At 48.8% G+C, this 23587-nt stretch overlaps 1 protein-coding gene across 4 annotated transcripts in view; it reads left to right on the top strand.

Annotated features, from left to right (window-relative positions):
• Window positions 1–23134, top strand: part of ZNF608 (zinc finger protein 608) — a 122801-nt gene extending 99667 nt beyond the window's left edge. For 3 of the 4 annotated variants that reach the window (XM_045058391.1, XM_045058366.1, XM_045058382.1), the window contains exons 3-9: window positions 8653–8740; window positions 9241–11692; window positions 14672–15089; window positions 15676–15848; window positions 17726–17879; window positions 21389–21470; window positions 22074–23134. In XM_045058391.1, coding sequence (XP_044914326.1) covers window positions 8653–8740; window positions 9241–11692; window positions 14672–15089; window positions 15676–15848; window positions 17726–17879; window positions 21389–21470; window positions 22074–22080 — 3374 coding nt within the window. In that variant the 3' untranslated portion in view covers window positions 22081–23134. Of the gene's footprint in view, window positions 1–8652; window positions 8741–9240; window positions 11693–14671; window positions 15090–15675; window positions 15849–17725; window positions 17880–21388; window positions 21475–22073 lie in introns of those variants that run through there. The other variant, XM_011281854.4, reaches the window with a different exon arrangement.
• Window positions 23135–23587: the final 453 nt, after the last annotated feature.

The following is a 23587-nucleotide window of genomic DNA, read 5'->3' as shown; positions in this document are numbered from 1 at the left end:
AGCATATCACTTCAGTTTACTGTGTGTTGGCTGAGCCTTAGGAGACCACAGCCTGAAGGGCATCGTCTTGGGATGCAGGGGTGGCTTTGGATGCAGCCCGACTGAGGGTCTGTGACCTGCCGCCCTGTGGAAGGAAGCTTAGGGGGCTCGTGTCCTCCCCTCCTTAGCAACATGGTCACCTGAAACCTGTCCTCCTGCCTACCCTCAGGTGGGAGGACTTGTGGCACCTTAGCAGAAAGAGGAACTGCCTAAATATTAAGGGCTATGTATTGTGGTGTGAGTGGTTGTAGCGTGTGTGTGTGTGTGTGTGTGTGTGTGTGTGTGTGTGTGTGTGTTTATATTTATATATTTATATATATGCATATATTTATACCTTTAAAAAGTAGCCTCAAGCCATCTAGGACAGTGTTTCTTTAGGCTGTGTATGCCTGTGTAACCCAAAGTCAAGTGTTTTTTGTTCTCGTCCTGTTTAAAGTTGCTTTGTAAAGATCTCCATGTGATATATGTTATTTTTTCTCTTAGGCTCTTTGTTCCCCCCAAATGTCTATAATGACACTTAGGGCATCCTACAATGAGAAAACCTTGCTGAAACATATGTACCGATTATTAAAAGAAGTAAAACATCACTTTCTGCAGTTCACAGGAAGCTCTAATGATCTGTGTTGATTCGAGATATATATATATATATATATATATATACACACACACACACATATATGTGTGTATATATGTGTATGTGTGTGTATATATAGACATATGTATATGGACATATATATACATATGTCTATATATACCTTTTTTTTTGAGTTTTCTCTTGGGCTCTCAAAGTTTCCATTAATGCCAGAACTTGTGCCTAACATTCGGTGAGTGAAAATCCTATCACCAGCCGTGCATGTAGGGACGTAGTGTGGGCTCCCGTGCAGATGTCTAGGACAGCCGTTCAGTGTTCCCGGAGGTGCCTTACAAAAGCCTTGTTTCTGCTCCCTCCTCTTACCCACAAGACTTTGGAACAGGCCATTGTGTTTTCCAGAAGTGGGAAAGGATAATGTTACTGGGGAGGCAAGAAACGAAAAGCAGCCAGAGCCTCTTTTAGCTGACCAGTCAACTGGATATTGACCACCTGTCTTCATGGGAAAGAAATAGATGGCAGTGAATAAGTGAGAGTCTAGTTTTCCAAGAAGCTCAATGATTTTCCCAAATCAATACAGCTCATCAGGCCTCAGAACAAAGGCTGCAGGGGAGGTGACGGTGATGGAAAAACAGCTCTGTGTTCTTTTGTGTATTAACCCATAAGGCCCATGGGGAAACAGGGTTTCTTTAGCCATTCCCCCCCCCCCCCTTCCCCTTTTAGGGCTTATTCAATGTATTTAGGGGGGAAATCCTTTCAGGATTTTTTTTTTTTTTAAAAGATGTCCATAGATGGCATCCCAGTGATCAAATGTACTTTTGAAAGAGATGAGGTCCGTTAAGGAAGAATACCATCTTTCAAAACATAGATGAGAACAGCATTTTGCCATTGCTTTTTGCTTTTTGATGTTGGATGAGCACATTTATTTGGATGTTTGTTCTTGTTATTTGCGGGTAGGGCTTGGATGAACCAAAAAGGAATGGTCTCCCTGTTCAGATTAACCTCTGGCAAAGAAAGAATCACTATTATCCTCCCATCAATGAACCTTGTTCCCAGTGCCCTGGAAATCACACCAGACCCTAAAAGGACTGCTGAATTGTCATCTGAGAGGTTATAATTAACGCAGATAGAGGGGTGCCAACATGTTCCAGCGGCCGACAGAGAACGTCTATCCAAACCAGCAATTTTTAGCCCTGCATTCCTTTAATCTTTAAGCGCACTGTGCTTTCCTAAAGTAGTGCATTAACACCAGAGCTGTGTGCGTCTGGGGTTTATGACTGGGGTGGCGACACACTAGGGCATAAAGTGTTTCATTACACTTCCCTTTGTTAGTGCTGCCCTATCTCCCAAGCCCCGTTGCCGTTCGCTATTTGTTCAGATAAAGCCCAATGTTCAGGGTGACTAATCACAGCACTGTGTTCCAGATGGTTTGATTACAGGATGTGGTTAAAGTGACTCTTCAAACATGCAGCTCAGCAGTAGGGCTCTTTCTGGTCACGTGACCATACTTTTCTTGTCCTAGTGCCCCAGAGATACTTAGCATAGGGGATAGGAAAGTCCCTCTGTGTTTCGGCCGTCAGGTATTTCATCGGCAACCTCAGTTGTAAATTAAATATTTCCCCCAATAATTAGAAACTCAGCTGTGTCCTTTGGAGAGAGATGTTTCTGAAGGTGAGATGCTCTGAAGCCAGAAACAGGAACCAATGTACTATACACGACTCAGCTTTTTAAAAAGTACCAGGATTGGATAGAGCAGAACCACAACAATACACTTCTGGAGGGGTACAGAGGAAAGGTGATAAATCCTACCTTGTACAATAGTCATGTATTAAAATAGGAGGTAATAGGATACTCGAAATGTCTGAACTTTTATCCTGTGCGCAGAAACCAGCTTACTGTGGCCCCTTTTTTATTGTCACTGATGTGTCTACTGGAAAAAAATATAGGAAAGGAAAGAAATGTGTAAACTTTAAAAAAAAAAAAAGATTGCAGCATAAATGGGTTACATTTCGGTGTTATTAGAGTGAGGTTTCTGTTTTCTGCATGAGTGCACACGAAGTCCATCCAGATGTGGTAGTCTGAATAAGAGTTCCAAAAAAAAAAAAAAAAAAAAAAACCCGATGTCTGATTCCAAATTCGGCGTTTGCAACGCTTGCCAGAGACTTCTGTCCCAGGGATGAGGCACTTTAAAGACTCTGAAACAGTCTTTAAACTGTAATACAAACAGAGTGATGCTGATCCACTGGGAAATCAGGCATTTGCCCAGTTCTTGAGGAAACATCTTCACAAATAACCAGCAATTCATAAACCATATTTATAACATCTTTGGAGTACAGTCTCTCCACAGAGAATTTCTATCGTCTCTAAGCTAGTGGGAGATGATGCTTATTGAAAAAGTATGGCAGTAGTCAAAAGAAGGATTCACATCTGGATTCCCTTCTGTCACCATGCCACAGCCACCAGGGGTTGTGCAAACTCTCTCTCTGGGCCGGGCACGGCGCTCACAGGTGCAGCAGGTGCGGACCCCACCCCCGTGTTCAGAGAGTGTAGTCTGGCCGGAAGAGAGGCGTCCCATGTATATGAGGAGTGGAATGTGAAGGGGGCTGTGTGTGAGGGCAAGACAGAGAGGCTCAGCAGTGTTCAAACATGGGAGGAAATGATTCGCTGCTGCCTAATAGACTGAGTGTGGTATTCTTGGGGTGGGCTCTCCTTGTCGTTCAGGGTCCCAGGTGAAGGAGGCTCTGTGATTCTCAGCGGGCCTTCAAGGTCACTGCAGTCTCCATCCCAGCCAGACAGAAAGAGGAAGAAAGTAGAAGAACACGAACAGGAGATTACTGTGAGCCAGGCCTGTAAGTGGCACGGGGCAGTTCAGTCACTTAGCTGTCATAGACCCGAGTGTGCCGCAGACCCACGTCTAACTGGGCCGGAAGCTGAGACGTGTCCAGCTCTGGGCCCAGACGGAAGCATGGATTCTGGTGAGTGTCCCTTGGCCAGAGGACCGGGCACGGAGTGCCGTGGGGACCCAGGAGGGAGTGGCCGTGTTTTGGTGGTGCGCACCATCGGTGTGTGATGGGGAGAGCATCCACAGAAGAGACGACATTTGCCCTGTGTCTCTCTTTGGTGCTAACTCATTAGGAATGTTAGCTTTCCATGGAGGTTTGGACTAGAACAACTTCGGGGGGACTAAAATTGTGACCTAAGTAGTGGGTGAAGAAACTCTTTTGGCTGGAGGGGGAAAAAAACGTGTGAGCTTGGGGCGCCTGGGTGGCGCAGTCGGTTAAGCATCCGACTTCAGCCAGGTCACGATCTTGCGGTCCGGGAGTTCGAGCCCCGCGTCAGGCTCTGGGCTGATGGCTCGGAGCCTGGAGCCTGTTTCCGATTCTGTGTCTCCCTCTCTCTCTGCCCCTCCCCCGTTCATGCTCTGTCTCTCTCTGTCCCAGAAATAAATAAACGTTGAAAAAAAAAAATTAAAAAAAAAAAAACACGTGTGAGCTGGAGGTGAGAATGTTACCGTGGTCATTGTGTTTGCCTGGGTGAGAGAGAGGCTGACAGGTGGAGGATGGGTAGACTGTCCCTGCAGGGACACCTCCGGGACCAAGCTATTCAAAGACAGAGTTAAGTTCAGAACCAGGAACACCTTTTGAACAAGATGGATGGAAAATAATAGGGCCGTCCTGGGTGCTGGTAAGCCCTTGTCACTGCTAAAAGACGGGAGGGGACACACACACACACACACACACACACACACACACACGTAAGCACTTAGGGCATTGCACCCATCGACTTCCTAATATCATAGCTATTGAGCCCTTGGGGCTTTGGCACGCTGTAGTCCTCTCAGACTTTAGAGGCTTGTGACCTTGTGACCTTGAGGTTTCTCCTTCTCTTGTCAACTTGCCTTGTGACTCACTCAGATTCCCATTGTAAGTCGTGTTTGGTTGCCTCAGTTTCACGTACCCGTCCCTGCAACCGTCAGACGACGCTAAGGTTAGGATTACTGGCTCAGGAGCCTTGTCTCCTAGGACTACCGTCTGAGCGGGGACTGTGGGCAGGGCAGGCCCTAGGAAAATCTCTTCCAGGGTCTAGTTTAATATCATGGATCAAGAGACCTGTTCTGTAGGTGTAGGTGATACGTAAACTATACTTCCCTTTCTGGGTTACGGGGTATGCCTGTGTTGGTTGTTACAAGTTTGCAGGCTCTTGAAGAATAGAGTTTGGATGGAGGTCCGGCCAGAACTGTGGCTGATTCCATAGCACCAAATAAGTACCTAGTGTATACCCTAAGGATGCACTGTAAATGCTTAATGGGCCTGACCATCTCTCTGGGAGCACTTAACTGCTAAGTATTGACAAGAGCAAATAATAGGACACTGTGACTGTGGAATCCTGATGAGATAACAGGGCTCTTTTGGCTTGTAGAGGCAACAGGCTTAGGTTTTACAACACAGACCGTGTTCTTCACTGCCCTATAGGTAATACATGTTTTATGGGGTAGGGCAGTAGCTTAAATCCTGTATCATCAGTGTGTAGGACAGAGACAATATAAATAAGAAAACCCTGTGTGGTCAGTGAGCACATTCAAACCACCCATTGATGTCTTCAGCTCTATTCTTACTTAATTGGTAATAATCTTCAGATATTTTCCAACTATAAAACGTTACGGGGCAGGCGTTATTTAGCATTTTGAGAACGACCGTGCCCAGTCAGTGGGGAAAAGGGGATGGTAAACCTGGTGGGACACTGGAGAATATAAAGACGAAAAAGGCTTGTGTAGAGTGTCCCCAGCACGTGGTTCATGGGTTAGACGTTTGGAAGAACAGAGGTGCGTTAAACGAAATATTAAATCTTTGTGGAATAAATGTATACTTATTTCCAATTAATGTAAGGTAAATGAGAACCACAACTCTGCCCAGACTGATGAAAATTCAAAGTGGAACTTTGAAAGGCTTCATTTTCACTTCCGTTATTTAAAAAGTAGAGTCCGCTTTATATGCCCGTGGGTTACAAAGCGTTCAAGATGTCGAGACTTGAGCAAGACCATCAACCATCCGCAGGATTTGGAGCCCAAACACCACCTTTCTACTTGGCCCCTCACAATAGGATGTTGTATAAACACACGCTCGCTTACAAAGAAACAATACACTTTGTAGTTTATGCGAGAAGCATTCCTTCAGCCTCCTTGCCAGTTTGGCTGTGTAAACATGTGCGTGTGTACCCTTGCATGTGAATGCTAGGCTGATCGAAGTATACCGTGTGGCGGAAAGAAAAATAGACACCAGCACACGCATTCAATTAGCCCCGCTTGACGGAGACTCTTCAGAATCTCCCCGGGAGTTAGAGCCTTTCTTCTGAGCGGTTCACAGACCCAGGGCTTCTAGAAAAACCAGGCTGGCTGATTGAGGTCCTTTTGAAGTTGGGGATGGACTTGACTGGCGGCGTTTTCTTTCCCAGCGAGTGCTGATAACGAACGAACCACGCTGCTAGCAGTGTCGCTGTTGCCGCCACGCGAGATGTGCAGGGGCGGCTACTAGAAACAGCATCTGGCGGCGGGAACGGTTTTCACAGTGCGCCGGCCGCAGCGTGAGCCCAGCCTTTGTGACAGCTCCCAGCGGCAGCCCCACGTCGCCAGGGACTGCTTCCCCGTGTCCTGTCTGGGGACCACCGATTCTGCCCCGGGGGCTGCGAGCGGCCGCGCGTGGGGCGCGGCGGGTAGCCCTGTCGGGGCCGCGCACGCGCCAAGGGTCCCCCCCACCCCGACCCCCACCCGCCCTTAGTCCCGTGGCGGCGGGCGGCCTCCTGGCCGCCGCCGGCCCTGCGGCCCCTGCCCTCGGCCGAGCCCCTTTATCCCCGGCCGCCGCCTCGAGGCTCCGGGCGGCCGCCCTCGGCCCAGCCAATCAGACGCGAGCGTTCCCTGCAGGCGCCGGCCAATCCACGGCCCGCGTTTGCTGGAAACGCGAAACCCTTGGGGGGAAAGCAATAACAAAAGCCTTTCACTGCAGACAAATGTTAAGTGTCTGTGCAGACTTTTCCTGTTTTTAATTTTATTACTGCAAGAATGGAGGGTTTGTTGTTTCTTTCATGTTTCCTTTCAAGCAATTTTAATTATACATTTGTGCTACATCAGGGACTCTGGAACGCAGTGCTTCAGCCTATTGCGTCGCAAGCTAAAATGCAGCAGCCTTCTGGCAATACAGATATATTCCTGCACTGTAAATATAGCTGACATGCTAAAGAATTTTAAGCAGCTGCAAAGGTCTTTGACACCACACACAGTGCCCCAGAGAGCACATGATGAGAAAACCAGCTCCGTCTTCCCCTTCGCCTTCCCTCCCACCCCCTCCCTTTTCCTGGAGGGATGTGCTCATAAAGAATCCTTTCCTCCAATTGTTCTGTCTTGTGCAAATTTTGACCAAATGCCTAATTACCATTGATTCTCATCTCAATATGAATTTTTATACTCAGTGGTTTAAAAGAAAATTTTCCTGAGGGAATTAGAATGGAATCAACCGAGATTTGAGGAAATGCTTGCTCGCTTCATTCTCGTCCCCCTCCCACCCCCGACTCTTGCTACAGTGAGTAAATTCAGCTGTCACCTAATGGCAACATAGACCATATGGGAAACAATTTTTAAATCTCTTTTAGGGACTTTTGAAAGAAATCCTTCCTTCCCCACTGCTCGGGTCCCAGCCATTCAGATATTTTTACCTGCTGCGAAAACATGTCCCACGGAAATTAGTCTTACCTCGTGAGGTGTCTCTTACCGTAAAGGAGTGCAATACAGGGTTTCTATAAAACTCAAAATGGCAGTGAGCAAGTGAGCAGACCGGCTAGAAGTAGACTTTGAGTGATGTCCCTAGGTGTTTGCAAAATAGAATGGAGGGTAGGTAGGTACAGAAAAGAAAACAAAGGCTCCCTTAAGTGTTGCGTTGATTGACCCTGGTATTTTATGCGTGTCTCAAAAACCCAGGTCCTTTTAATATACGCTGTAAAGGGGTGATTAAAAAAATATATGGCACTCGTCCTCTAGAGAAATCAAGAGGATGTTCTATTTTATTTTCCTGTGACATTTAGTATACTAAGTGCACTTAAGTTTAGTAATTCACAGATGCAGTGCTAAATTAAATTGTCTGTCTGCAGAGCAGTTGGGAAAAGCAGAATAGCTTGCAGGAAGCAAGTGTGTTGGTTTTGAGATTTTTTTCTCCTAATCCTCTGTGGCAAATGCTTACTAAAGTTGATTCTAAAGATAACCCCAAGAGCAAACCTATTGTGCACATTTATTTTCTTAAGAGGGCTATTTTAGGAGTCCTTCATATGAAACAAGACCAAACAGTGAAACAGATACCATACCCTGGCTGATTCTTGTCTCACAAAGCCAGAGAGGGGAGGATTAGGAAAGAGAAATCATAGCTGATTGTCCGCTATCTGGACTCTCAGCCCCTGCCCTCCCCTTCTCCTGTTTTCGTGCACCCACATAATCTTTTCCTAAATAAAAATCACCATTATTTTATATTGTTGAACGGGAAACAAAGCCGATTCCTTTCAGTCCCCTTCTGGTTTAAGCACTGGTAACTGGCGCTTAGTTTTTGTTGGCTGCTTGCCAAACGAAAGCAATTATGTGTAATAATAGAAAAATTAAGAGGTGAGTGTTGCTGTTTTACAGCAGGACATGGCAAAAACCATTTCCTTCTGTCAGCAGTATCTTGATTACACTCTCACACGCAGTCTTACCCTTTTGTACCGCATGCACACAGGCATGATCTCTCTTTCTCTCTCACACACACACACACACGCGCGCGCGCGCACACACACACACACACACAATTTCCTGTGGGTTTTCACTTGAGGTCGCTGAAACCAGAAAGAGGAAGAATGCAAACCACAGTTTTTGAAAGCGAACGAGAACAGAATTTTGCTGATAAAACAACAACAACAACAACAACAACAACAACAGTGATACTAATAACAAACTGGAAACAGAGTAATCAGTGCTAACAGTGGTCCTCCTTCGCTCCCCATTCCTGCAGGTGTTCTAGTGGTCAATGTCACGTGGAGGAACAAAACTTACGTAGGGACCCTCCTGGACTGCACCAAGCACGACTGGGCCCCTCCCAGGTACGTACGCACGGGGCCTTTTATTTCAGGCTCTGTTTGCTCTCCTCCTTCCTCCGCTGCCCCTCTCCTTCCCGCCATCCTCTCTTTTGCACAGAAACTATAGAGGTAGATTAATAATGCATAAAAGTCTGCCCGTAATTGAAACCAGGCAAAAGAGAAAGGAGCCGGTGAGGATTGCACACAGTGAAATGCACTCCCTGCCCCTTCGCCCCCTCTCCTTTGTTTTCTTCTTTTCTCAAAATGGGAATTGGAACTGGATTTGAAGCTAGCTACCTGAGCCGTTTGCCTTTGGTGTTCCGAAGAAGAACGCAGGCCCTTCGTGGCCAGTTCTTTGGCAGGGATTAAAACCGTCAGCGCAAGAACAGGGTGTCTTTTCCTTCTCTGGGCCCAGCCCTCGCGCCCCTGGGGTGTTGGCCGCTCTTGCCGGCATTGTGTGCCTCGCGCTGTCTCCCGGCTCTTTGGGGGATGCTCCTCTTGACGTCTGTCGCTTGTTTCCCTAGGTTCTGCGAGTCACCGACAAGCGACCTGGAGATGAGAGGGGGCCGGGGCCGAGGGAAGAGAGCGAGGTCTGCCGCGGCGGCTCCGGGCTCAGAGGCCAGCTTCACGGAGTCCAGAGGGCTGCAGAACAAGAACAGAGGGGGGGCCAATGGGAAAGGGAGGCGGGGCAGCCTCAACGCCAGCGGGCGAAGGACACCCCCAAATTGTGCTGCTGAGGACATCAAAGCCAGCCCCTCCTCCACCAACAAGAGGAAAAACAAGCCCCCGATGGAGCTGGACCTGAATTCCAGCTCCGAGGACAATAAGCCGGGGAAGCGCGTCCGCACCAACTCCAGAAGCACTCCGACCACTCCTCAAGGGAAACCAGAGGCGACTTTTTTGGACCAGGGCTGCTCCTCGCCAGTGTTGATCGACTGCCCCCACCCAAACTGCAACAAAAAGTACAAGCACATTAACGGCCTGAGGTACCACCAGGCCCACGCGCACCTAGACCCGGAGAACAAGCTGGAGTTCGAGCCCGACAGCGAGGACAAGATCTCGGACTGCGAGGAGGCGCTGAGCCACGTCGCGCTCGAATGCAGCGAGCCCAGCGCCAGTCTGGCGGCCTACGACCAGGTGAAGGCGCCGGTGTCGCCCGGCCCCGGGCACCCCCCCGGCACCCCCAAGGGGAAGAGAGAGCTGATGAGCAACGGTCCGGGCTCTGTCGTCGGGTCGAAAGCGGGGAAGAGTTCTGGCAAGAAGAAGGGCCTTCACGGCGAGCTGAACAACCTCCCGGTCATCTCCAACATGACGGCCACCCTAGACGCTTGCTCCGCGGCAGATGGCAGCTTGGCTTCCGAGATGCCCAAACTGGAAGCAGAAGGGCTCATCGACAAGAAGAACGCGGGAGAGAAAGAAAAGGGCAAGAAAGCCAACAACTGCAAAATGGACAAGAACCTCGCCAAGCTGAAAACCGCGCGGCCCATCGCCCCCGCCCCGGCCCCCACCCCGCCGCAGCTCATCGCCATACCCACCGCGGCCTTCACGAGCACCACCACGGGCACCATCCCCGGACTGCCCTCCCTCACGACCACCGTGGTGCAGGCCACACCAAAGAGTCCTCCGTTGAAACCCATCCAGCCAAAGCCCACCATCATGGGGGAGCCCATCACCGTGAACCCGGCTCTCGTGTCCCTCAAAGACAAAAAGAAGAAGGAGAAGCGGAAGCTTAAGGACAAAGAAGGGAAGGAGTCGGGGAGCCCGAAAATGGATGCCAAGCTGGGCAAACTTGAGGACGCCAAGGGGGCCGGCAAGGACTTATCGGGGCATTTTTTAAAGGACCACCTCAACAAGAGTGAAGGGCTGGCCAACGGACTCTCAGAGTCTCAGGAGAGCCGGATGGCCAGCATCAAAGCCGAGGCCGACAAGGTTTACACTTTCACGGACAACGCGCCCAGCCCTTCCATAGGCAGCGCCTCGAGGATGGAGTGCAACCCGCTGGTGAACGGGCAGGCGCCCATGGCCCCGCTGCACGTGCTGACGCAGAACGGGGCCGAGACCGCGGCCAAGACCAGCAGCCCCGCCTATTCGGACATCTCGGACGCCGCCGACGATGGTGGGTCCGACAGCCGGTCGGAGGGCGTGAGGTCCAAGGCCGGTTCCCCGTCGGACATCATTTCCAGTAAGGAGGGCGTCGTCAAAGGGCATCCTGCAGCTGCAGCACAGTCCTCTCAGCTCAAAGAGTCCCATTCTCCCTATTACCATGGCTACGATCCTTACTATTCTCCAAGTTACATGCACCCTGGGCAGGTGGGAGCCCCTGCGGCCGGGAACGGCGGGAGCACGCAGGCGATGAAGATCAAGAAGGAGTCCGAGGAGGAGGCCGAAAGGAAAGACAAGGCCGAGCAGCTGGATGCCAAGAAAGCGGACCACAACCCGGCACCCTTACAGCCTCAGCACCAGTCGGTGATCACGCAGAGACACCCAGCGCTGGCGCAGTCGCTTTACTACGGCCAGTACGCCTACGGGCTCTATATGGACCAGAAGTCCCTGATGGCCACCAGCCCTGCCTACAGACAGCAGTATGAGAAGTACTATGAGGACCAGAGGCTGGCAGAGCAGAAAATGGCCCAAGCTGGCCGAGGAGAGTGCGACAGGAAAAGCGAGCTCCCCTTGAAGGAGCCGGGCAAGGAGGACAGTAAACAGAAAAGCCTGCCGTCTGCCACAATCTCAAAAGCTCCCTCTACCCCAGAGCCTAACAAAACCCATTCTAAACTAGGGCCGCCAGTGCCTAATAAAACTGAGGACACAGGTAAATCACAGCTTCTCCCCGGCCACCAGCAGCAGCTTCAGGCCGACAGCTTCAAAGCTAAGCAGATGGAAAACCACCAGCTTATTAAGGAGGCTGTAGAAATGAAATCTGTCATGGACTCTATGAAGCAGACAGGTGTAGACCCAGCCTCGAGATTTAAACAAGTAAGATTGTGGAGCGTGGCCCCCCACAGGGAGAGAGCGAGTCTGACCCTTGGACGTGTCTGGGCTTGATCTGGTTAGCCTTCTTCCCAGGAAATAAGCCAAGGGTTCCTTAGGGTTGGTCCCTTCTCCTCCTGAAACGTATTCGCCGAGATCCTCTCACGAGCCACTGTGTACCTCTCCAGTGTGCCCAACTCACCCTTGCCTTGGGTTGTGTATGTAGTCAAAGGAACTTCGCACCTGTGCGTCGCAGACTCGTGTTCCGTGCTGGTCACTCGCTGTGAACCTGACGAGGTCCCTTACTTTCTTACTGAGCCCACACTGGGGGAATCCTTCCACCTGGCCGCTGAGATCCTGAGTCTGATCTCTACCGCGTGTGTTCTTTCTCGTGTCCCAATTTCTCCCGGCAGCCTCGAGGAGCATAAGACCGGGGCCTTAAACCCACATTCCCCCGCTGGGCTCTGTCCTACCACTTGGGGCCCAGATGTCTTTCACACGGTGTCTGAGATGCCTAGGGGTTAAGAGCCCCAACGCGGGGCCCCGTGCCGGTCGCCTGTGAGGAGAACAGGGGGGGTCTGGGTGCGTGGGCCTCCCGCAGCCATCCCGGAAGCCCCTGCTCGGCCAGCCTGAGGCTCCCTGTGCAGACACCTGAAAATCGGCCACCGCGAAATCACACGTGTGCTCGCGCTTTCTGTCACCGCGCACACATCCTGACTCACTGCGGTCCCGCGAGAGTTAACGCTGGGGTTTCCCGGCCTCCCGACCCCCCTCTCCACTCCCACACTTTCACCCCTGGTGAATCAGAGCACCAGAATCCTTTCTTGATGCTCATTTCTGCCCAGAGGTTGAGACTCAGGCCCAAGGTTGAATGTTCTCTCCCAGGACTTAAATACCCAGGGGGTTTTTGTCGTGAACGGGATGGGGGTCGCAGAGGCCTTTTGGGCTCCTCGCTTGCCCCAGTTCTGGAGGCCTGAATCAGGCCGTGGCTTCACAGGGCTGCGTCAGAACTTGGGGGGGGGGGGTTATAGATGCCTTTGGTTTCTGAAAGAAAAGCTATGAGGTGTGCTATTAATTTTTGAAATTTTGTTTTGATGATGTCTGCACATGAGATGTGAGCCCCTATATTAAGCCTCAGCTGCTGTAGTTGAAGAAAATACATTAGGAAACCAAGAGTTTCCATCCCCCCCCCCCCCCGCCCCGTTCCCCATAAATGATGTTACGTGATCTATTCGTGACTCAAATTCACTATTAAGTGGCCTGAGCTGAAGTTTTTTAAATATGTATATGTATTTTAACTTTTATTTATTTTTTGAAAGGGGGAGAGACAGAGTGTGAGCAGGGGAGGGCCAGAGAGAGAGAGGGAGACAGAGGCTCCAGGCTCTGAGCTGTCAGCCCAGAACCCCACGCGGGATTCAAACTGATGAACCGTGGGATCATGACCTGAGCTGACCAAAGTCAGACGCTTAACCAACTGAGCCACCCAGGCGCCCCCTGAGCTGACGAATTCTCAAATTCGTTTTGCCTATGTGAGACAATGAAGGGAAAATGAGGGCTAGATTAAATTATGTCTGAGGGTGTTATTTCCTGTTGAAAGATCCCACGAAGGGCCCGGCTCTGAGTTCCCTCAGACCTGAGTTGGAAGCCCACCTGCGCCCTGGTCAGCAGCACGACCCTGCTGTTCCTTGAGCTTTAAAAGCTTTGCTTTTGTCTTGTGTAAAAGAGGTTAATAACGATGCCTACCTCAGATGTTATTACTTTGTGAGAGGAAGGTAATGCTCTTTGCACAGTGCGAGCACATAAATACATGTTAACTTAGCATTAGAAGTAAGAGTAATAATGCTGTCATGGTGATTAATGGGTTTTGCTTAAAAATGGAGATTTTAAAACGAGGTTTTTTTTTTTTTTTTCTTTTTCCTCTTTCTTTTCTTTCTTTTCTTTTCCTTCTCTTTCTTTTCTTCCTTTCCTTTCCTCTTCTCTTCTCTCCTCTTCTCTCCTCTCCTCTCCCCTCCCCTCCCCTCCCCTCCCCTCCCCTCCCCTCCCCTCCTCCTTCTCCTTCTCCTTCTCCTTCTCCTTCTCCTTCTCCTTCTCCTTCTCCTTCTCCTTCTCCTTCTCCTCTCCCCTCCCCTCCCCTCCCCTCCCCTCCCCTCCTCTCCTCTCCCCTCCTCTCCCCTCCTCTCTTTTCCTTCTCTTTCTTTTCTTTCTTTCTTTTCTTCCTCTCCTCTCCTCTCCTCTCCTCTCCTCTCCTCTCCTCTCCTCTCCTCTCCTCTCCTCTCCTCTCCTCTCCTCTCCTCTCCTCTCCTCTCCTCTCCCCTCCTCTCCCCTCCCCTCCCCTCCCCCCTCCCCTCCCCTCCTCTCTTTTCCTTCTCTTTCTTTTCTTTCTTTCTTTTCTTCCTCTCCTCTCCTCTCCTCTCCTCTCCTCTCCTCTCCTCTCCTCTCCTCTCCTCTCCTCTCCTCTCCTCTCCCCTCCCTTCCCCTCCCCTCCCCTCCTCTCTTTTCCTTCTCTTTCTTTTCTTTCTTTCTTTCTTTTCTTCCTCTCCTCTCCTCTCCTCTCCTCTCCTCTCCTCTCCTCTCCTCTCCTCTCCTCTCCTCTCCTCTCCTCTCCTCTCCCCTCCCCTCCCCTCCCCTCCCCTCCTCTCTTTTCCTTCTCTTTCTTTTCTTTCTTTCTTTTCTTCCTCTCCTCTCCTCTCCTCTCCTCTCCTCTCCTCTCCTCTCCTCTCCTCTCCTCTCCTCTCCCCTCCCCTCCCCTCCCCTCCCCTCCCCTCCTCTCCCCTCCTCTCTTTTCCTTCTCTTTCTTTTCTTTCTTTCTTTTCTTCCTTTCCTCTCCTCTCCTCTCCTCTCCTCTCCTCTCCTCTCCTCTCCTCTCCTCTCCTCTCCTCTCCCCTCCCCTCCCCTCCCCTCCCCTCCCCTCCCCTCCCTTCCCCTCCTCTCTTCTCCTCCTCCTCCTCCCCTCCTTCTCCCCTCCCCTCCCCTCCCCTCAATCAGGATCCAGATTCAAGGACCTGGCATCATTATGTATACCAGCCCAAATACCTGGATCAGCAAAAGTCAGAAGAGCTTGAGAGGGAAAAGAAATTAAAAGAAGATAGTCCCAGGAAGACTCCCACTAAAGACAGTGGGGTGTCCAGCCTCCCCGTGTCATTAACGAGCATTAAGGAGGAGCCCAAAGAGGCCAAGCGCCCGGATTCTCAGTCCACGGAGGAGAACAAGCTCAAGAGTGATGATCGGAAGACGCCCGTGAACTGGAAGGACTCTCGGGGAACGAGAGTGGCAGTTTCCTCGCCTCTGAGTCAGCATCAGCCCTACATACAGTACTTGCATGCTTATCCTTACCCACAGATGTATGACCCCAGCCACCCTGCATACCGGGCTGTTTCTCCTGTCCTAATGCACAGTTACCCTGGTACGTGTCGCGGGTTCTCGCTCTCTTAGAGGGAGGAGGCTACATTCGCTTAGTGGTTACTGAAAAGCTCGGGATAAATGAGATGCTTCAGTGGTCGCGTTTGTTTTGCTTGTCTTTATGCCGCTTCGGGTCCCCGGGATGAAACTTACTTAACATGAGTTCGTTTTGTTTTGTCTTAGAGAAAACGTCAACGGTTCCCAGCTCTAGTTTCCGTAGACTCTGATGCTCTCGTCTGTTAGACTGACAGATACTTTATTGCCTATGAAAATATTCTCGGCGCTCACTGTCATAATCATTATAGTTACTGTTCCTTTCACTTAAGCGGACGCGTAAATGTATGAAACGGCTGTAAGCTCAATTCTGTTTATAACCTCCGTTCATCAGGACGAATTAACTGGGAGAAGAAAACCGGAGAACCTCCGTCGTGCCCTTTAACGATGATGTAGCCCATTCTTAATGTAATCCCCTATTTTAAGGTCTCCGACTCTTAGCCCAAATTCGTTGTAACCCGAGTGATTTTTTTTTTTTTTTCCTGTTTAAAAAATGGAGCCCATAACTTGATGTGGCATTTGTTGTTTATCTGCAGGGGCCTATCTCTCTCCAGGCTTTCATTATCCTGTTTATGGGAAGATGTCAGGGAGAGAAGAGGCAGAGAAAGTCAATACCAGCCCTAGCATCAACGCGAAAACAACATCGGAATCAAAAGCGCTGGACCTGCTCCAGCAGCATGCCAACCAGTACCATAGCAAGTCTCCCGCCGTAAGCCTCCTTTTGTTGTTACTTAAAAGTACCATGTTTTGGGGGAGAAGAGGGGACAAGCTAGGAAGCGGTCTTGAAATAGAAATGGTTTTCGAACCCGGCTGTGATTTCAAGATGCTGTTTTATCCTCGCACATAAAGAACGGAATGTTCAAAGGTACGATGCTCTCACACGCGAGGGGGAAGAAAAAAAATCGCCAAAGCGTCTGTGGTGCTGGCGAGCTTTTCTGTCGCAAAATGCACCGTGCCTTGACTGCCCAGGAGGGCGTCTGCTAGGTGGACGTGTAAATTCATAGGAGCCGGCTTGCGGCGTGAAGTATTTCTGATGGCAGATATTTTTTTTTTTTTTTTAATTTTTTTTTCAACGTTTATTTATTTTTGGGACAGAGAGAGACAGAGCATGAACAGGGGAGGGGCAGAGAGAGAGGGAGACACAGAATCGGAAACAGGCTCCAGGCTCTGAGCCATCAGCCCAGAGCCTGACGCGGGGCTCGAACTCACGGACCGTGAGATCGTGACCTGACTGAAGTCGGACGCTTAACCGACTGCGCCACCCAGGCGCCCCAGATGGCGGATATTTTGATGCACTGGCACGGGTGAGTCGCGTGGGGAAGGGACGGCTGCACCTGTCTCTTTTGGCCTCGACCCATTGTCCTGTCCCTGTAACTTCCCGAAGCAGGGGAGAGACACGTGCCTTTGTGAAAGATGGCTCCGCCCTTGCTCCCGTCCCGGCACCACCCCCTCCGTGAAAGAGGGCAACTACTAGCCCTAAAGGCCGTTGTCAAGAGAGACAAAAGGGTGTGGCCATTCTTGCCTAGAAAAGAAGTTTGGAGTGAGATCCAAGATCTTTGATGTGGACGAGTCCAGCAGGGACTCTGTAAGCGAGGGATGGGGATTCATGAATCTATTTCTGTGCGTACTCCTTCCAGCACAGGCATTTTTTTTTCTTTTCGCGTGACAACGAGAACCTCAGGTTGGCCGGGTTCTAGTGGGCAGACACGTGTAGGAAAGGCAGTCGTGAACTGTGATTCGGGAGAACCACAGCTTTTCGTTGAGCGTTCAGAAGCCGCCGGATTCCGGAATGCTCTCAGAGGCACAGGGCGACGATTTCCCGTACTTGGTGTTGCCCGGTCTTGTCGAGAGGTGTATTTTCTTTTTTTGTTTATTTGTTTTTAAAAAGATTTTTTTTTTAATGTTTGTTTATTTTTGAGAGAGAGCAAGAGTGGGAGTGGGGCAGAGAGAGAGAGAGAGAGGGAGACACAGAATCTGAAGCAGGCTCCAGGCTCTGAGCTTGTCAGCACAGAGCCCGACGTGGGGCTCGAACTCCTGAACGGTGAGATCAGAACTGAGCCGAACTCAGACTCTTAACCGACTGAGCCACCCAGGCACCCCGAGAGGTGTATTTTCCATGGGCTAAAATGGATAAGGTGTACTGAGAATTGGGAGATACATTCGCCCCACAAAATGTAAGTAAAAGACACAGTCATTAGAAAATTTGACCCACATCTCCACGACCCCTTTTTTCAACCTTCTTGACCCACGTATAAGTGTGGCTTCTGGGAAGAAATCGGGTAGATCCGAATCTTGCAATTTCGAGCGACTGTAAAGAAAATGTTCTTTTATTCCCATCACTTGAGGCAAACCCTGATGCCACCTGGTTACCTTTTAGGTGGGGTGTTTCTTTTGCTTTGGCTTATTTCCAACTGGAACTCATGCATGCCTTTTGAAATGATCTTCACTTAGTAAGGAATGTTAAGTATCTCTGTGTTTGCTTCCGAATCGTTTACACACAGGGCTCGAAGGACAGAGGTGGGTTCGCGCTCCTGCCGGTTGTTTTTCAGAGTATTTAGAGGGGCCCGTCTTTCTTTTCTGTTGCAGCCCGTGGAAAAGGCGACAGCAGAGCGGGAGCGGGAGGCAGAACGGGAGAGGGACCGCCACTCGCCGTTCAGCCAGCGGCACCTGCACACGCACCACCACACCCACGTGGGCATGGGTTACCCACTCATCCCTGGTCAATATGACCCTTTCCAAGGTCAGCGGTTCCGTCGTTATTGTGTTGTTCGTTCTGCTTTGGAAAACTGTGGGCCCAAAGGACCGCTCACGTCTTAAAATAAACACACCGAGCTTTGAGTTAACATGAACTCCAGGGGGTAAATAAGTTCTTAATTCTTACTTCCTAGCATTTCCTAGTGATACGATGAAGGCGATTCGCCGCGTCTTTGTGTTCTATTGAGACAGGAAATGACTCCCACTTAATCATTGTCACTGGTTGATGTTATCGGTGGCTTCCTGCTATCTCACGGACTGAGGGTGGCGGCCAGTGTCTGGGGCACTGAATATAACCATCAGAAGATCAGATGGCTGCTTGAGGGAAATTGTGGGAAAAAAGGGAGGCATAATGAGAGGCTTTGGTGAAATGGCACTGGTTTCTGCAGGCCTTTTACGTTGTATCTGCCCCCACCCCCCCCCCTCACCCCGGAAGTCATGGGAGTGACATGATTAGGTCTAACCTTTTCTTTTCAAGTTTTTATTTACATTCCAGTTAGTTGACACACAGCACAGTATTGGTTTCGGGAGTAGAATTCAGTGATTCATCACTTCTGCACAACACCCAGTGCTCGTCACAGGTGCCCTCCTTACTGCCCATCACCCATCTTGCCTACCCCACCCACCTCCCTCCATCAACCCCCCGCTCAGTTTGTTCTCTCTCATTATGAGTCTCTTGTGGTTTGTCTTCTCTTTTCCTCCCCCTCTTCCCATCTGGTCATCTCTCTTGTTTCTTAAATTCCGTGTATGAGTGAAATCATATGTTTGTCTTTCTCCGGCTCATTTTCCTTAGCATAATATACTCTAGCTCCATCCATACATTGCAGATGGCAAGATGTCATTCTTTGTGATCGCTGAGTCATATTCCATTGTGTGTGTATATAGAGGGGTGTGTGTGTGTGTGTGTCTATCCATTTCTTCTTTATCAGTCGATGAACCTACCATTCATCAGTCGATGGACATTTGGGCTCTTTCCACAGTTTGGCTATTGTGGATAGCGCTGCTCTACCCCTCCAGATCTGTGTTTTTTTTATCCTTTGGGTAACTACCGAGTGGTACGATTGCTGGATCAAATTTAACTTTTTCAGGAACCGCCACACTGTTTTCCAGAGCGGCCGCACACGTTGGCATTCCCACCAGCAGTGCAAGAGGGTTCCCCTTTGTCCGCACCCTTGCCCACACTGGTTGTTTCCGGAGTTGTTATTCCGACAGGTGTGAGGTGGTATCTCACTGTGGTCTTGATTTGTATTTCCCTGATGAGGAGTGACGTTAACATCTTTTCCTGTGTCTGTGAGCCACCTTTCGGGTGTCTTCTTTGGACAAATGTCTATTCGTGTCTTCTGCCCATTTCTCACCCGGGTCGTTTGGTTTTTGGGTGTTGAGCTTGTTAAGTTCATTATAGATTTTGGATACTAACCCTTTTATAGGTATGTCATTTGCACATATCTTCTCCTGTCCTAGAGGCTGCCTTTCAGTTTTGTTGTTTCCTTCGCCGTGCAGAAGCTTTTTATTTTGATGAGGTCCCAATAGTTCATGGTTGCTTTTGTTTCCCTTGCCTCTGGCAACATGTCTAGTAACAAGTTTGCTCCAGCCAAGGTCAAAGAGGTTGTTGCCTTTGTTCTCCACTGGGATTTTGATGGCTCCCTGTCTTACATTTAGGTCTTTCATCCATTTTGAGTTTATTTTTGTGTATGGTGTAAGAAAGTGGTCCAGTTTCATTCTTCTGCATGTCGCTGTCCGGTTTTCCCAACCCCATTTGCCAAAGACACTGTCTTTTTTCCATTGGATGTTCTTTCCTGCTCTGCCGAAGGTTAGTTGGCCATACGTTTGTGAGGTCGTTTCTGGGTTCTCTGTTGTGTTCCATTGCTCTATGTGTCTGTTCTTGTGCCAGTACCATACTGTCTTGATGATTACAGCTTTGTAATATGGCTTGAGGTCCGGAATCGTGATGTCTCCAGTTTCGGTGGCTACCATTCTTTTTCAGGAATGCTTTGGCTCTTTGGGGTCTTTTGTGGTTCCATACAAATTTTAGGATTGTTTGTTCTAGCCCTGTGAAAAATGCCGGTGGTTATTTGATGGGGACAGGGTCAACACTTTTAATCCCCTGTAATTCGGGGGCTCTTCACAGCCGTTCATTGCTGTGACTTTAATGATGGCGAAACATTTTGAAAAAGCCATAGAATCGTTGTGAGATAGCCTTCGATTTGTGGCGTTCTAGTTGACCTCCTGCTGCTTGTCCCAGCTCTGTCACCTTCCGGGGGTGGGTGGTGGCCCCATCTCTACCAAGAGATCCACTCGCTAGGTTCTTGCTGTCTTAGGTAGCTCAGACTGCCATGACAAAATGTCACAGACTCTCTGGCTTTAGACAACAGAAAGTTTTCTCATCGTTCTGGAGTCTGGGAGGCTGGGTGCCAGCACAGTCGCTTCGTAACGAGTGCTCGGTTCCGGGCTTGTAGGTGGCTGCCATCTTGCTTTGTGCTTAAACGACCTCTTCTCTGTGTGCAGGGGGCAGGGGCAGCGGTGGAGGGAGGAGAGCTTGTGAGAGAGCTGCCTTCTGGTGTCTCTCCTTATAAGGACATCATGACCTCATTTGACCTTAATTATTTAAGTCTTCTCTTCAGATGATCACATCGCGGATTAGGGTGTCCGCACAGGGATTTTGGAGGGCCGCATTCAACCCATAGCACTTGCCACATTGGTCCTCCTTCTGCTGTGTGAATCCGAGATACCGTGTGTGAAAGGTAGCTCCAGGAGTAGGAAGTACTCTACACATGGGAAAGGTCATTTTTATTTGTTTACCCCTCGTTACCACTCACAGTCAACTAGTAGCGTTCAGAAAGAACATAGAGGGCTTAGAAGGAGAATTATCTTCCCTAGCTTTGCACGTGTTTTTTCTTGTTTTTCCAGGATTGTTTTCTGTAGAATTAAAAAATAATTTCCGATCAGGCAGCTTCGCGCCATCTGGAGCCATTCCGTTCTCTGACTGCTGTCTTTCTCTTGCAAGGTAGAAGTTAGGACTGTTGTTAAGTTCCATTCACCAGTTCTGTGTTTCTTACGGGATGCAGGATGCGTTGTGTTGTTCACTGGGGAAATGCTGAAGTGATAAAAGTTATTATGAAAGTATTGTATGCTAAGCAAATGGCGTGTTGCTTCTGTAATTCACTGTGACTTTTGATTCCTGTTGTTGCCGGGGACCTATTATGTCTCCTGAGCTTCCTATTCAGGAATGCGAGCAAACCATTTAGTACCATGCAGAGTCACAGAGATGGAATGTTCTCTCTTCTCTTTGACTAGCTATTAAGAAAACCGCAGAGTATTGGATAAATGGCTAGATAGGGGTTAGACTAAGCGGTGTGGGCTCCGTCTCTTCTATGGGAAACATTTCCTGTGTGTGTTTAGGAGAGGACGGATTGCTGCAGCCCTTCACCCCTGGGCCTGCACCTGCTCTTATCTTTCCCGAGTGTCACAGAAACCCTGCATTTTTTCCCCCATTAGGCTTGACCTCCGCCGCCCTTGTTGCCTCTCAGCAGGTGGCTGCCCAGGCATCTGCATCAGGAATGTTTCCTGCACAAAGAAGGTAAATATCCTTACATTTTGAATCTACGTTTTTCTACCTAGAGACATCTTAATGGGTGGGGGGCAGTTAAGTGTAGGCCTTTTAGACCAAAAACTTTGGCTCTTTGGGTTTTTATATTCTTGTAACGAACGTGCTTTTAATGGCCCGTTGCTTTACATGCAGCTTACGTTCCGGGACCCTCATTTCTTTAGCTGTAATATAGGTTAGCAATTAACTGATGAGGGCTTTTATTTATTTATTTTTCGAGCAGTCGAAAAGCCTCTTAGGTTACCCTCACAGCCCTGTTAAAACACTCCCGCCGCCACTCCCTTTGTTTTATCACGTTTCAAAATAAAGTCACAAAGGGAGACATTTATTTTCAGAATGCTAAAGGTCATGTTTGTTCTTTGATACTTTTAATTATCCCTCAAGTTGTGTCAGAAAGGAACATAATTTATTTTTCCACCGTGTAGATCGTAACCCTCGTGTGCATTCCCTTTCTGGAATAAGCGAGTTCCATGATTCGAATGGAATTAAGATAAGCCCGTCAGTCTTAGGGTTTTCACGTTTTTGGCGTCAGATGCGGATGGAGCCCTGTGCTAAGGTCTTCTTTTTCCTTTGCAGAGAATAACAAGATTGGAAATGTACGTTGTCATGTGACTGGATCACATGGGGAAGCGCTTTTATACAGACATCAGTTCCATGGTGTTAATTTGAAATGCCTTTAATGGCAGGCGAGAACCAGTCATTTCATTTTTGTAAATTACAGATTTTATCACAGAGTAACAAATGTTGCTGTAATTAAGCTTCTGTTTTATATATATATACGTATACATATATGTGTATATACATATATATATATATATATATATTCTTTACTTTTTGTATCAGTAACCAGGCTCGCACACACAGGGTCTGCTATCCCCTTGCAAACCACTCAGTAAAGGAAGTAAAAAAAATGTATCTGTCCTGTTGAAAAGCGTTAGCCACAAAAGGCTGCCTACTTTCTTTTCCTTTTCCTTTTCGATTGTAAATAAATGACGTATCCGTGTGCCTGAACCTTGCATATCCTTCATAGATTCCCCACCCTCCCCCCCCCCCCGCCCCCCGCCCCCCGCCCCCCGCAAGGCCCTCAGAAAGGCTGGCTGTGATGATGACGCTTGGGTACAATTTAGATGTCTATTTGGTGGCTCCCGTTAAAGACACATCCGTGTAAAATGTTCCTGTAGTCACTGTTTGTACTTGTGTGTTGTGGAAAAAAAAAATGACTTTTGGAAGGCATGGGGTTGCCAATACCACACAAACTGTGTTGTAGATAATGTAAAGATTAAAAATGGGGAAATAATGATCATCTGTGAATAATGAGGTGTCATTTTTTGATAATCTTGAATGGCAAATAACCCAATAGCCTGCGTACCAGAGACATCTGTGATTGTTCTATTACTTGAATAGTCTTACAGTCCCCACCCCCCACCGCCAACTTTTTTTTTTTTTTTTTTTTTTTTTAATGTTTACAATGATCCAGTTTTAGAAGAGAGAGACTTTAACGCCATTGCCTGGTTACTTGTTTTATGCTGTAATCTAGTTTATTTTATGTAAAATGTATATTGAATGCTTTCCTTTTTTATACCTGCCTTAAATAATTTGGCAATCAGAATTAAAAAGGTTTTTTTTTTTATAACGGCTTCTTGTCTGTCTCGACTTCTTTCTAGTTGGCTGATAGCGATTCCAGTTTTCAAAAAGCGGTTTCTTGATACTATGAATGTTCAGTTCATGGAGTACACACATGCTAAGTTTTCTTATATGATATGCGGGTATGGCATCCAAACGGTGTGTTTAATTCAGAGGACATGTCCATAGTCACTGGGTCTTTACTCTGAACAGGGGGCGTGACATCACTACAGATTGGTAGATACAGGTGGTTGTGATACGGAATGATATTGCAAAGTTAGTCTTGGCAATGCGTGGACGGTAGGTGAAGTGTGTAAAAAGTCAGCTAGCCGTTTATTTGACTCGCCATTAAGTTGTCCCATGAGCGGATTTCATGCCAAACGTACAGAATTAACTGCCTCCTTCCTTTCTTCTTCCTTGCCCCCCCTTCCCATCCTCCCTCCCTTCCAAGAAGCACTCACCGAGCA

The sequence above is a fragment of the Felis catus genome, chromosome A1, assembly GCF_018350175.1.
Source record: "Felis catus isolate Fca126 chromosome A1, F.catus_Fca126_mat1.0, whole genome shotgun sequence".
Classification (NCBI taxonomy): domain Eukaryota; kingdom Metazoa; phylum Chordata; class Mammalia; order Carnivora; family Felidae; genus Felis; species Felis catus.
This window is presented reverse-complemented; position numbering and strand designations above follow the sequence as displayed.